The 12,993-nt window shown below is 39.2% G+C and overlaps 1 protein-coding gene across 1 annotated transcript in view; it reads left to right on the plus strand.

Annotated features, from left to right (window-relative positions):
* The window catches only part of LOC101914590 (ras and Rab interactor 3), a 175,168-nt gene that overhangs the window by 71,783 nt on the left and 90,392 nt on the right, over positions 1–12,993 (plus strand). Inside the window, exons 11-12 of the mRNA XM_055813961.1 lie at positions 5,165–5,334; positions 7,333–7,477. Of these exons, the coding sequence (XP_055669936.1) occupies positions 5,165–5,334; positions 7,333–7,477 (315 nt within the window). The remainder of the gene's footprint in view (positions 1–5,164; positions 5,335–7,332; positions 7,478–12,993) is intronic.

Genomic DNA, 12,993 nt, shown 5'->3' on the forward strand with positions numbered 1-12,993 from the left:
TTTTCATCTCCTGTTCAGTGATGAGCTACAACACTGTGAAAGAAATTTTTTTTTTTTGCCAGGAAGAAGGTAATTTTCAGTTCAAAAATTAGCTTGGAACTAGAAGCAGAGACTTGGGTGTTGAAGGAAAGGACATGGGCAGATCAGTGGGCAAGAGGGATTATGTGTTGAGTTCAGATCCTCAGAAGACTGACTTTCACATGCCTAAACAGCTCTGCCTACATTGCCAAGCACATATGTAAAAATGAGAAATGCAGGTTCTTTGCTGTCTGTGTCTTTGACATAAAGGGGAAGAAGTTGATCCTTGCTTCTGGTACTGAAGGTAAGCAAACATTACCTGGGTATTTTTGGCTTTTTTGTAAGCCTGTTTTTATCATTGTCTTATCCCTTTTCTCTTCCATTCCCTCTTTTCGCTGTAGAGCAAAATCATTCCTACTTTCAATGCACAAACTGTATAATTTAGTGAGCTCTTGGGCTACTCTTAACAAGTGAAGTCTCCTCGCTTTGTTCTTTGCAGATGTTTCCTATTCTAGGAGACTGAGCTCAGCAGCAGCGTAGGTAGCATTGGGAAAGGTCCGTATGTAACAATAAATAGTGGCAAACAGGAGTTTAGAGCAGACTTGGAGAATCGCACTCTCTTCTGCTTTTGGTGTTTAGGCTGGAGTCTCTTCAAGGTAGGTTCTGTCACTTACCACAGGTTTATGCAGTGACAGCACATTGATATTCTGGTCTCAGATACGGTGTTTAGACAGTAGTTTAAAAGAGATTTAAAATTACTTCTCACGGGACTTTGCGGCATAATGAAATGAAGATGTCTTTGAAGTCCTTTGGTCTCAATCTACAATGAATTTTTTGTGACCATTGACTATGATGTAGTGCAGTCTGTCACTTGGATATGGAGGTACGTACATACCAGGTTCAGAGGGTACCTCCTAGGGTACTTATGTTTTATTCAAGTGGGGGTGCAGGAAAAGAGTCACCCAGTGAAAGAACACAGATATTAGTGGTTTTACTTCTGAGGCATTTGTTGGGTTCTGATGTTATATCCCTGCATGCTTTCCTCTCTAGCCACTGTGTGGTGAAGGGATGATAGAGCAGAGTGCTTGCCTGTCCACTTATTTCCTTCTCAGGAAATGTGAAGATTATTTAATACTTGTAAAGAACTTGAAAAACTAGAAAAAGGAGCAAGAAAGCTAATAAAAACCTGGACTCATGAGAATGGTGTCTCCACTAGCAACTGCCCACAGCAGATTTCTTCTCTAATTTTCCCCAAAGATGCATTGAAACTGCAGTTTCGGTCAGATTCCCTTTGCCTTCTCTAGCAGCCATTACACAAATGCATGCTGCGTTGGAGGAACCATTGTTCAAAGTGTGAGAGTATAGATGTTGTCACAGGCAAACCTACCTGGGATGAGAGAGGATACAAAGAAGTGATTAACGAGGTGACTGGGTTTGAAGTGAACACTGTGAGAGGAGGATGGCAGTGTTAGCCCATCTGCTTTGTAGATGGATGGTTTGTGTGTCAAGAAGCTGTCCTAGAAACCATCTCATGGCTGCCTGTTGCATGTCCCTCCTGTTGAATCAAAATATGCCATGACCTATCAGTGACTCGCTGTTAGTTGACACTTGGTTGGCTTTAGAAGCTGAGTTGCACCTTCTGCAGCAGCAGCTTTCAGAAACAGGGGCACTGCTAGTAGCAGGAAGAGAACTAGAGCTGGCCCTTGCCTTACCTCCAGCCAGTGGTTAGCAAGTTTCAGGATCCGCGGAAAAGCATCCCTTGGCTTCACCAAGGTGTAGGTTTAACTTTAATCTGACTTTCCACAGGAGGAAAGTCTGATTACTTCGCAAAAAAGAGCAGTTGCTTTGGATGAGGAGCTTCCTTCCTACCAAGGATTGTTAGTCTGTTGCTCAAGTGCAGATAAAAGGCAGGTTCACATGCTGCACAGCTCTCTCTTATGCTTGTAAGTTTTATTACTTTCAGGAGCTTCCAATGGTGCAATATAAAAACTTCCGTTACTCACGTTTCAGAGAAAAAGGACAGCTTTTCACCATAAGATAAATTAAATCTCAAGGGTGAGTTCTACAAACACAGGTAAAGGCAAAATATTTGTGCTTTGTGGATGATGTTCCTGTTTTAAAAGTACAAACATGTGACTCACTGCCCTTGGCTTTTATTATGTTGTTGTGGTTTAATGCCAGCTAGCAGCTAAGTACCGTACAGCTGCTCGCTTGCCTCCCCACCCCTACCTTTTGGAATGGGGAGGAAAATTGAAAAATGTAACACTCATGAGTTGCACTAAGAACAATTTAATAATTGAAACAAAGTAAAATACAGTTAAAACCAGTAATAACAACAGCAACAATTGTAATGAAAAGGAGAAAGAGAGGAATTAAACCCAAGGGGAGGAAAAAAAAGATAAAAACTCAAGTGATGCATGATACGATTTTTCACCACTCGCTGACTGGTGCCCAGCCAGTCCCTGAGCAGTGATTGGCCCCTCCCGGCCAGTTCCCCCAGCTTATATAGTAAGCATAACGTTCTATGGTATGGAATATCCCTTTGGTTAGTTTGGGTCAGCTGTCCTGGCTCTGCTCCCTCCTGGCTTCTTGTGCACCTGCTCACTGGCAGAGCACGGGAAACTGAAAAGTCCTTGATTAAGAGTAAGCACTACCTAGCAACAGCTACATCAGTGATCAATGTTATTCTCATACTAAATCCAAAACACAGCATTGTACCAGCTACTGAGAAGAAAATGAATTATCCCAGCTGAAACCAGGATATATGTTGATCCAGATTTCCACCAGGTGGCATGGCTCAATTCCTGCCTAAAACCAGAAACTTGGAAATAGCGGGTTTCTGAAGGCCTGAACAGGAGTCAACTAAAGTCAGCAAGAAGCTTTCTGTTGATTTTGACAGGGTTGTTGGTGATGACCCTTCATGGTGAGCAGGAAGTTTAGGTAGTTTGTTAAAAGGAAAAGCTGTTCTCAGAAGATATTTTTATAAGGAATATCACAAAGGAGAAGCAAAAAAAGGCTTTACTCTGTCTCAAATAAGTGAAAACCACTTTTGTGATTTTTAGGTGGAGCCAGTTTGTACTGTATGGGGCCAAGGTATGTGTATTTATGGTCATAGGGAGTGAGAATGAAAAGCTGTTATGAAAATATAAGAGCAATTGCTGCAGTAAGTCAAAACAGCTGCTGTTGGTTATGTATATATTTATAGTGATGTAGTCTACATCAGTGCAGAGTTTCTATCACAGTATGCTGGGTATCTTTGGTCACTGTCTTTTTGGTGCTCTAAGAAACAGTTGCAGAGCAATGGCAGTGCTTTCATGTTTTCCATGACACTTTAAGATGAAGCATTGTGGAGACTTCACTAGAGAAACTCACTTGAGAGTTGATGAGACTGTTAAAAGGGATATCTGGCCTTTTTGCCTTACTAAGTGCTGTCAAACATTTGTCTAACTAAAGCAAAAGTTAAGTTACTGTGGTTGAGTCCTTTTCTGTGAGGACTGGTTCCTAGGAAGCTTGTCTGGCTATATATTCCTCTACAGAAAAGCTGCAATACTCTTTAACTGTAAAAGTCATTGGGATGGATGTGCTCCTTATTTTTGTCATCAGCTGCAGTACTCAGCAAGGTTAATGTGTTTTAGATGTTGGGGCAGGGGGAGGATAATTGTTCCTTTATGTTTACCAAATGCAAAATTACTACTAGTTCTATTCTCCGTTAGAGATATTAAGCTGCAAGCCAAGACTACAGAGTGGATTCTTTGAGTAGGACATATTTCTTTGTGAAACTAAAGATCTCTTTATGGTACTTCAGGTGACCCTAGTGTACTCATTGAAAACTCATTTTAGTGAAACAAAGCAATACGCTCAAATGCTAAAGGGTAAAAGATATAGCTGTTTACTGGTGATTTACAGGATTGCTAGGTTTTTCTTGTTGAATGGTAATGGAAGGATATATTTCTTCAACTTCAAATGTTTTAAAAGACACTTCAGGCAGCAAAATTTTTATTGCATGATGTGATTTACATGGATCCAGTCTTCTTCCTGAAAACCAAAAATATTTCAACACTGTGACGAGTAAAATAACAATATATATTTTTGTCTCCTTAGAACAGGTCCATTTTAATTCTTTTCTTTGAGTTGAATGTTTTCTTAGATTTCCTTTGCTTCCTGACTGGAATCGTGCACTAATAATTATCTTTCTCTTCTACTTCCTAAATTCTCTTCCACTTCTTAATGTAAGTAACCTAATACAAAACAGGAGTGGGAGGGTGAAGCCAACCTAAACAAAGCAGAAAACAAGCAGCAAAGAGTTTTGTTGGGTTTTTTCCCCACACATGTTATTACATGTAATATTTAATACTTATCAGTCTTAGGTGTATTTCCTGCCCTGCTTTCTAACACTGCATGGGTATGTCTCCTGTCTGCTGAGCCTTGCTCTACTTGCTATGTGTAGTCTGTGGCGTTTGTGAGAGTATTGGATTGTTGTTGAGCTCTGAAAGTCCTTGGCTGTACTTGTGTTGATTCCCAATATAATTTTGTCTTTCTGTGTTCTTAACACAGTAGAACAAAACTCTTAACCTTGGTACAAGTCCCTTTATATTAACAAAGGCTTACTTATATCATACATTTGTTCTTGACAATTGTTATTTTTCATTTCAAATCTTTTCATGTTAGACATGTTGATAATATTGTGTGAAAGTAAAATTAAGGTTTCCAGAAGGAGTAAGCACAACATTAGGGACTTGTGGATCTGCAGCACCTTGATCCAATGGGATAGCTTTAGAGGTTTCAGGAGCACTGTCTACACTGCCATAGTGCAAGTGCTTCTAGGGAAGGCTTACAAAACTGTGGTGGGACATAAGTAAGGAAAACTGGTACTACTGCATGAATGGCTGGGTAAAACCTGATCCTGCTCATCTGATAGTGAGTTGGTGGTTACCTTAGCTGAGTGAAATCCCTTCTCAGCATGTTATCTAAATGAAGTGCACAACTGATGAGCAGATTCACCATGCTGAATTACAGGAAAGTCACTTGTAAATTCAAGCATTCAAATGAATATTAACCCCACCTGAGCCTGGAAAGAATGACTCTAGGTGATGGCAAGCATGGCAACATCAATTCCACCACTAACGCTGTCCATTGTGATCATTAGTGAAGGGGATGCAGCAGTATGGCAAAAACAGTGTTGTGATGGTGGATGAGATCATCTGCTCCAGTCCCCCCAAATACCGGTTCCCCGAAGCTGGGTTACGGATTATGATTACAAATAAATTTGGACCACGCACCAGAATGCGGATGGCAAGCCGACTCATCATTAATGAGGTAGGTTCATTAAGAAAATAATAAATGACTATGAGACAGAGGGATTGCTAAAGAGCTGTGCTCATAGTGATCCTGGAATTCAGATTCTCCCATGTTCCTAGGAATGGGCTAGAGCTTTGTCTTTCTCTAGCAGATGTGTCACAGGAGATCTGAAGATGGATTCCCAGCTGGTGATGCTTCCTGTCTTAATGGGAGGGCAGTCACCAAGGAGGGACTCTCTTATCTCCCTGCCAGATATTTGTTTCAGAGTATATGTGTGTGTGTGTGTGTGCATGTGCACATTTGGATTTTATCTGTAGCAGATTTGGTTTTGATTATTACAAAAGTGGTCAGGCTGAGAAAGGATAATGGAAAGGGCAACCAAAAATTGCTAAGAACTGCTCTTACATTAGCAGCACATCAGGATCACATCAGAAATTTCCCTGTCTCTTTAGTCTTCAGTGTAGTCCTCAGCTAAAAATAAAAGTGGACCAAAATATTTTCATGAGGGGAATTTGCCCTGGACAGTTTTGGTTTACTCTTACTTAATACATTGTCACCACCATGTATTGCTTGTTTCATACCCTGCAACTGAAGTGACAGGACTGGCCAAGTGATTCTTTTTGAGCTTGTATGAAGTTCTTGGGGTGAAATCTTTGGTCTGCAGATTTTATCCTTTGCTCCCCACAATGTCAAATATGAGAGGTTTTTACTCTGCCAAATAAATTAATTTCAGTAGTTGACGGAAATAAAAGCTTTAGCAAGTTCCTGGAATTTTAACATCATAAGACAGTTCATGTGTCTGCCCAGCGATGTGAATATCCCAATGAAAGAAAGCAGCACTAATATATTTGTTACAAAAGTCCAATCTAACAATAAAGCAGTGAAATGCTTATTAGGAAATCAGCTTGGTGGTGTACAGTCAAGAGCAGATCAGATAGGGCACATAGTGGCAGCTGACTGCGAAAGTTCTGCTTTGAAGACAATTCATTGATCAGAAAAAAATTCTTTCTTAATGCATATGTGCACAGAGAGCTGATACTTGCTAGTTCAACATCTGCAAAAACATTTTCTAAACGACAGCATTTTGGATCCATGTTCTTACGTATTCTCACTGCGAAAGCTTTGTGAAGTATTCAAATACGAGTTTTCTTTATTTTTAATTACAGTGTGTTAATACTGGTTTCAGGTGGGGTTTTTTGTGTGGTGCAGTTACTTTAATTTTCAAAGTATTTCAGAGCACTTTTTAGGAAGTTTCAACAATTTTTCATGAAAAAGAGAACACTTATTGACCCTGGATTATCTCACCTAACAAACTAAAAATATTTCTTTTTTTATAAAAGTAGGAAATTACTGTTACATCTCACATTCTCCAGTGTATTAGTGGGTATATATACTGACAGTTAAAACCTATCCTTGCAATTGGTGAACTATGTGTTGGAACTGTAGCAGTCTATACATGTCTGCAGGGGCAGTTATGAGCTTCATGAAAATATATACTTGGACAAGGGCAACAGGGGTTACTCTTGCTTTTGAAATTCTATGTAGGACCTTTACAATTACCTCAAGGAATGGGGATGAGAAGGCGGGAGAAGAGTTGGACCTGAGTAGGGATGATCCTGGGAAATGGGTCATTTATAAGCCAGCTGTAATAGCACGGCAATGTCTTGAGTGTTACTGCTAGATTATGGTGCTGTCAGTGGTTTGAGTGGGAACTGTTGAGTGAGAAGTGCTTCAGAATAACCATGCTCATTAAAACATGGTGTGGAAGAACAGATACGACAACTTTCTTCATTATGTCTTGAAAGAGTCCTGCCAATAATTTTGAAGTGGGTGGTCAGCACTGGCCTGATGAAGACAGGTGGGCCACAGGCAGATTTGTTTGTTTGTGGCTGGAAGGAAGGCCTCATGGGGACACATCACCGCTCATGTGACTGGGGCTGGGCAGACGGCAAACCCCAGATTTAAAAAAGTCAATGTTTTCCAAACTATGGAAGTTTTGTCTTTGACACTATGCAGCGTCAGCGGTTAATCCAGTCTGCCAATGGCTCAAGCAAACCACTTCAGAATAGGAGACACGAGAATATGGAAAATGGGAACATCCCTGCGGTGAACCAAGAGGAGGAAAATGAACAGGACAGTCTGACTCCCTTTTCGTTGCCAGGTAAGGCTTGCTTTCCAGGTGTTTATAGTAAGGAAACAGAAGATAATTAAAATACCAAACACTGGGTTGTAAGAAAAGTTGACATATGTGGGGAGAGAGGAGGAGGGGGATCCATTTGACTGTCCAAAGGGTGTATTTGATAAAGTACGACTGGGCTGGAGGCTACTTGGCTAAAAGCAGATCTTAGGAAAGTGTTTTCCAGCCATCACGCACAATAATGGTAGAAATGCTGGTTTGCCAGAGGCAAAGGGAAAGCAGGTAAGGCAGGTTAATATAAATAAATGTGTCAGACCAACCCAGTAAGCACTGCACTGCTACTAGTTTTGAAGCCAACAGTTAATAACCTGCTGGAGATTGCTAGGCCAGAGGCAGTTAGGTGTATAAATATATAACAACTCGATTTAGTGACTGTAGGGGAGGCTTCTTGAATGAAGAGGAAGAAAAGTTTAGGGGGGAAAAAAGTGTTTAACATATTTGACAGTGTATAAAGTTCTTAGAGTAGCAGTATGCAATAATATTCACCTTTTGGTGAATAATATTCACCTTCTGGAAACTGGTGTGAAGGGCTATATATAACCAAACTTACTATGTTGGTGTCTTTAGCACATTGCAGGTTGGCTCTCCCCAAATGCTTTGGACATTAGACAGCAGAAATTAGATCAGTCCTCACAAACATGTAGTCAGTAGTTGTCTGTCACACAGTTATTGTTTAACACAAATATTACTTGACATAAATGAATATCACATGCAGTGAAAAAGAATTTTCTATGCTGTATATGATCCTGATTTCTTAGAGATCCCATTGCTTCAGTTGCTATCATTTCAGAAGAGATGTTTGTGTCCGAACAAACATTGAAGCATACTGTGTGAAGACTGGATAAAACCATATGTTTTTATGTGTTACTGTGCTTTTACAGGAGCTTCTTGCAGTCAGCAGTTACAGACATTCATGGGGGTGAAGAATGGAAACAAACAGATTCACTGAAGATAGGGCCATTAAATGGCCTCCTCATAATCAATGAAATAATGAAAAAAATGGTTTTATTGTATGGTGAAATAAGTGGATCCAATTCAGCAATATGCTTGTGCACATTAACAAGTTATTAATAATAACAAAAATAATAAAAGTAATAAAAAACTTCTAAAAACCCAAAAATGTCTCCCCAAACCATCTTAAAAAATGCAGGATTCAATGCACGTGTTGGCAAAGAGTATTTTTTAACTGAGTTGCTTTTAACAACTTTTTGGATTTAAGTGTTAATTAGGGCAGTGCAATCACGCATTTCTTACATTCCAGGACAATGCAGAAATCTTTACATGTAGCAAACATTACCTGAAGACCATATCTGGATTCGTTCACGACTCAGACAACTTCTTTGTGAATAAAAAGTAGATTTCTGAGTAGAGCTTCCTAAGTGTGTGATACAACAGACAAAATGCTTTGAACTAAGGAGGGGGTTATTAGTTACGCCATTGGCCTTTTTAAATGCAGTTTTTCTGCATTTTTGAGAAAGTCTTCAAAGATAATTGAGGTGTAACAGGCCAAAGTGGAACAACTGATGATACGGTTCATAGTGGAATAGAGCAAAAGTTCAACATGAACTCAGAGTTGCGTAAAAGTGGTGAAGTGGTTATTTAAAATGCTCATCATTATCTTCAGGTTTTGTTACTCCTGTTGTCTGGAGATGATTATCTATTAATTGGATTCTCATTGCTCAACTCATCTATTCTGAGGGAGAATTCTTTTATTTTTGCTTTCAGAAGTACCGCTTCAATAACTTTGGAGAAAATGTAAAGAACCGGCATCGTGATTTGTTGTTGTTTAAGTACTGTGGCACAATCAGTAGCCTAAAAAAATCCTGACATTTAAAACTGGCTTTAGTGAAAAGATAGTTTGCAGGCAGTTTCCCAGAATCCCCTCTGTTTTTCTTTTGATATATTTTCAGGCCAAGAATAAGGCACGTACATACATTTTCTAAAGATCAGAAGTTCATGTATTCTTTTAGTACTGTAAAGAGCTCTATGAAGAATAGGCTTTCACTTTCCAATAGGACTTTCCAAGTCAGCTGCTTGCAGTGTGCTAAGCAGAAAATTCACCCCGGTATTTTAAGAGCTCCAACAGAAATGTCTGTGAATTGGCCCAAAGCCTTTTTTTGTGCTGTTTTATAGTCACCTTTTTTTAGCCTACTTGGGGGTTTGACTTTCCTCCCTCAAATTGCATATTCTAGATTCTTTTGCAAGAACAAGTTTTTATGAAACAGAAATAAATGTATGTGAAGTTTAAGACACTACATCATCTCTGAGCGATTCCCAGCAATCATTTGCAACCTGTAAGTTTTGCTTATTGTTCTTGTTTATTCTCTAGTAATGGCAGTGCTTTAGCGCACAGCAATAGAGAATAAAATTTGTACATGGAAAGTCTTAAACTACAGTATCTAGCCTAGATCCCATAGGTCAGACATTCAGAAAGATTCACCCCCAGGGTGTGGTTAAGGCCCATCTTGAAACAGGAAACAACAGGTAGTTTTTATGGAAAATACATACGGGGATCACACAAACCAGCCTTTGCCTTTGGTTTCTCTGCAGGGAGAAACATCCTCTTTAAAAGAGGAATTTCTTTCTTGATCTAACCTTTAGGCCATGATGGTTGTCTTCTAAGAGAAAGGCTCATTTGATACTTTACAGTTTAATTACTCTACAGTTCTTTGGAAACAGGTCTTAATCTTTAAAAAAAAACCAAACACACCACAAATCAGAATAAAGCAGGATGAAACTGAGCAGGTATTTGTTGACAATGAAACTATGCATAAAAGCCCTTGCATCACTCAGTAGTCTTTTAGAGCCCAGACTCAGAATAGCACTTCTGTGCAGCTCTTTGAGTCCTGGAATCCCATTCACTGTCACATGTTCAGGATACTTTAAAATTCTCAGTGTTCTCAGCTCCTGCAGGTTTCACAAAAATAAAGAACTCCTCTTACAGGATTGGACCATGGATGCTTTATATGTCATTGACGGTATTAGCTAAAATAGGAAGGATAATAATACCCAGAGCTAAAACAGGGTGGCAACGAAGGAGATTAGCAGTCCTGCCCATTTTTGTATGGATCCAAAGTACAAAGACAACATGTAGGATAGAAGCAAAAAGGAATTAACAGTATCTACTAAAAATGTAAAAAACATTTATACTTGGTCAAACCAAATGTTTATCTTGTCCAGTATTCTGACTGCAACCATGACTTCATGAAGAAGCCTGAGGAAGAATGAGACAGGACAAGGTGGCCTTCAGCTGTTTTCAGCTCAAGGACCTTTTTAGACTGGGTGTAATGTCTGAATATTTAAAAATCCTCTATATATTTCTTTTCATTAACCTGTCTGATACTTATTGAATCTTTGTAAACATCTAACACCCATAACATCCTTTGGGAAGGATTTTCATGGTTGTGTGAAGAACCATTTCCTTTTACGTGCTTTGAATCTAGCTCCTGTTAGCTTCATTTGATGTTGTCTTTTATTGGAATACACAGTGAACAAAGCAAACCCCACGTACCTCACTTAAACACTCAGGATGCTGTAGCTCTTTGTTATATCCCCTATGGATTTGTTTGTCCTCAAGGTCGAGCTAGAGACAGAAAAGAGTTCCATGTAGAAACCACTATAGTTTGTCTCTGCAAACACCGATGCAGAGTTCTTTCAGCTTCTCTGCAATGCCCCTGTGTTCTCTCAGTATTCCTGTATACTTTGATCACTAGTGGACCCATCAGACTTCCTGCTGCTAATGTATTTGAAGTAAGATTTATTGTGATTTTTTTTTCACTTTGTACTTGTTCCTCAGACTCTTTTTTTTTTTGGCCAGCTTTATGGCACTTTTTTGGAAACATGACTTAGATGGCTGAGTTAGGAAGAGAGCTAGTTTCCATAACTACTTTGATGATGCAAGAGAAAAGCTCTTCCAGGAAGGTAGTTCAGAGCAGGACCTAACTGTAGTATTCTGAAATGCTTTTTTTGGAAGAGCTTCTTGCCATTGCCTTTGTAATGGTGCACCTAACTTAGAATTTTATTTCAGAACACAAGTGTGCTTCTGAGGCACATCTCACTGTTGTCCTCATGTATTGCACTTTGATTTGCTTCGTGTGCTTGGACCTCATGCACCACACTGCTTTTGTAGAAAAGCACTGAGTGTGCTTGACCTTGGAGGAGGATATATAAGATAAATCAGAAGAAAAGTGGGCAAGGGTTTCATTTGGTAACTCATCACTTCATTCTGAAAGGGCAAAGAGAGACTTGAGGAAGTCTGTAAATCCCAGATCTCCCTTAAAAAAACATTGATAAAGTAAACAGTAAGGATAAAACATACAAAATAACCATGCCAAAATCCAGCCAAGTCAAACAAGGTGTGGGGAGGACCTCTGCTCAGTTCTGTTTTATTCTTGTTGAATATTGTTCTGTGTAAACCTGTAGTAACTCTGAGACTAAAACTTGTTTCTGCTTACTGAAGCAAATCCTTTTCTCAAGACCAGTTCCCACTGTACCAAAAATATGTTTTAAGAGAAGATTACAGGCATAAATCCAAATATACAAAGTGTGGTAAAGGCACAGGCTGAAAATAGAAATCTGAGTTGTTTTGGATAGATCTCATTGTCTGGAATTTGGAACTTGTATTCTGGAAAATGGAACTTCCGAGAAAAGTGTCAGTAGTTTGGAAAACAGTTTCTTTTGGATGAGAATGAGGAGTAAAACCTTGGTATTTTCCACAGAAAAAAAAAGAATAGTTTCCAAAGCTCTGTTGCAGGAGAATTGCAATAAGAATGTTTTAATATATCAGCTGCCCACTTGGAAGGCTGACAAAGGTTGTGCCTTCTTGGATACCCTTTTACACACTAGATAGCCTGTCTCTAGTGTGGTAACACAGTCTTTCTTGCCTCCACAATTCCTATGGAGAGTTGCAGAGCTGAAATCAATAAAGATTTTCCAAGAAGGTGAAGAGGCAGCTGCTGTATTAATTTTCCTAACAACAAATTAAAAACCATTTTCTCTGAATTTTTTTATTTTGCAACAAAGGCATTTTTCAGTGGAAAATAATTCTGATGGAAAAATCACAATGGATCTAGTTTGTTGTATCTATTTCAGTTGTTTCTTTGTTGAGTCCCATACTCGGGACAAAAATCTATATTCTTCTGTTGCGTTGTGGATACTGCACATGCTCAGAAATGAATTAGGCTTTCAGACTGGCTAATTTACCTATATTAAAGTTTTCCAATCAGTCTTAACTCTGATGAACAACAGCACTTTCTAGAGAAATGTACTAGCTGTCTGGGTTATTAGAAAGGTCCCAGTGTGGAGGTGTGTATGTGACTGTTACACCTTTCCAGGTCAAGATTTGAATTAATATTGGCAATGATATGTGTGTGTAAGTATATAGCCTAATGAGGACCAAGAGGTTTAAAAGTCACTTTTCCCCAGTTGGGTTTGGTTGGTTGGTGTGTTGGATGTTTTTTTCCCAAATGAAAAATGGTACA

Source organism: Falco peregrinus, chromosome 1 (assembly GCF_023634155.1).
Source record: "Falco peregrinus isolate bFalPer1 chromosome 1, bFalPer1.pri, whole genome shotgun sequence".
Classification (NCBI taxonomy): domain Eukaryota; kingdom Metazoa; phylum Chordata; class Aves; order Falconiformes; family Falconidae; genus Falco; species Falco peregrinus.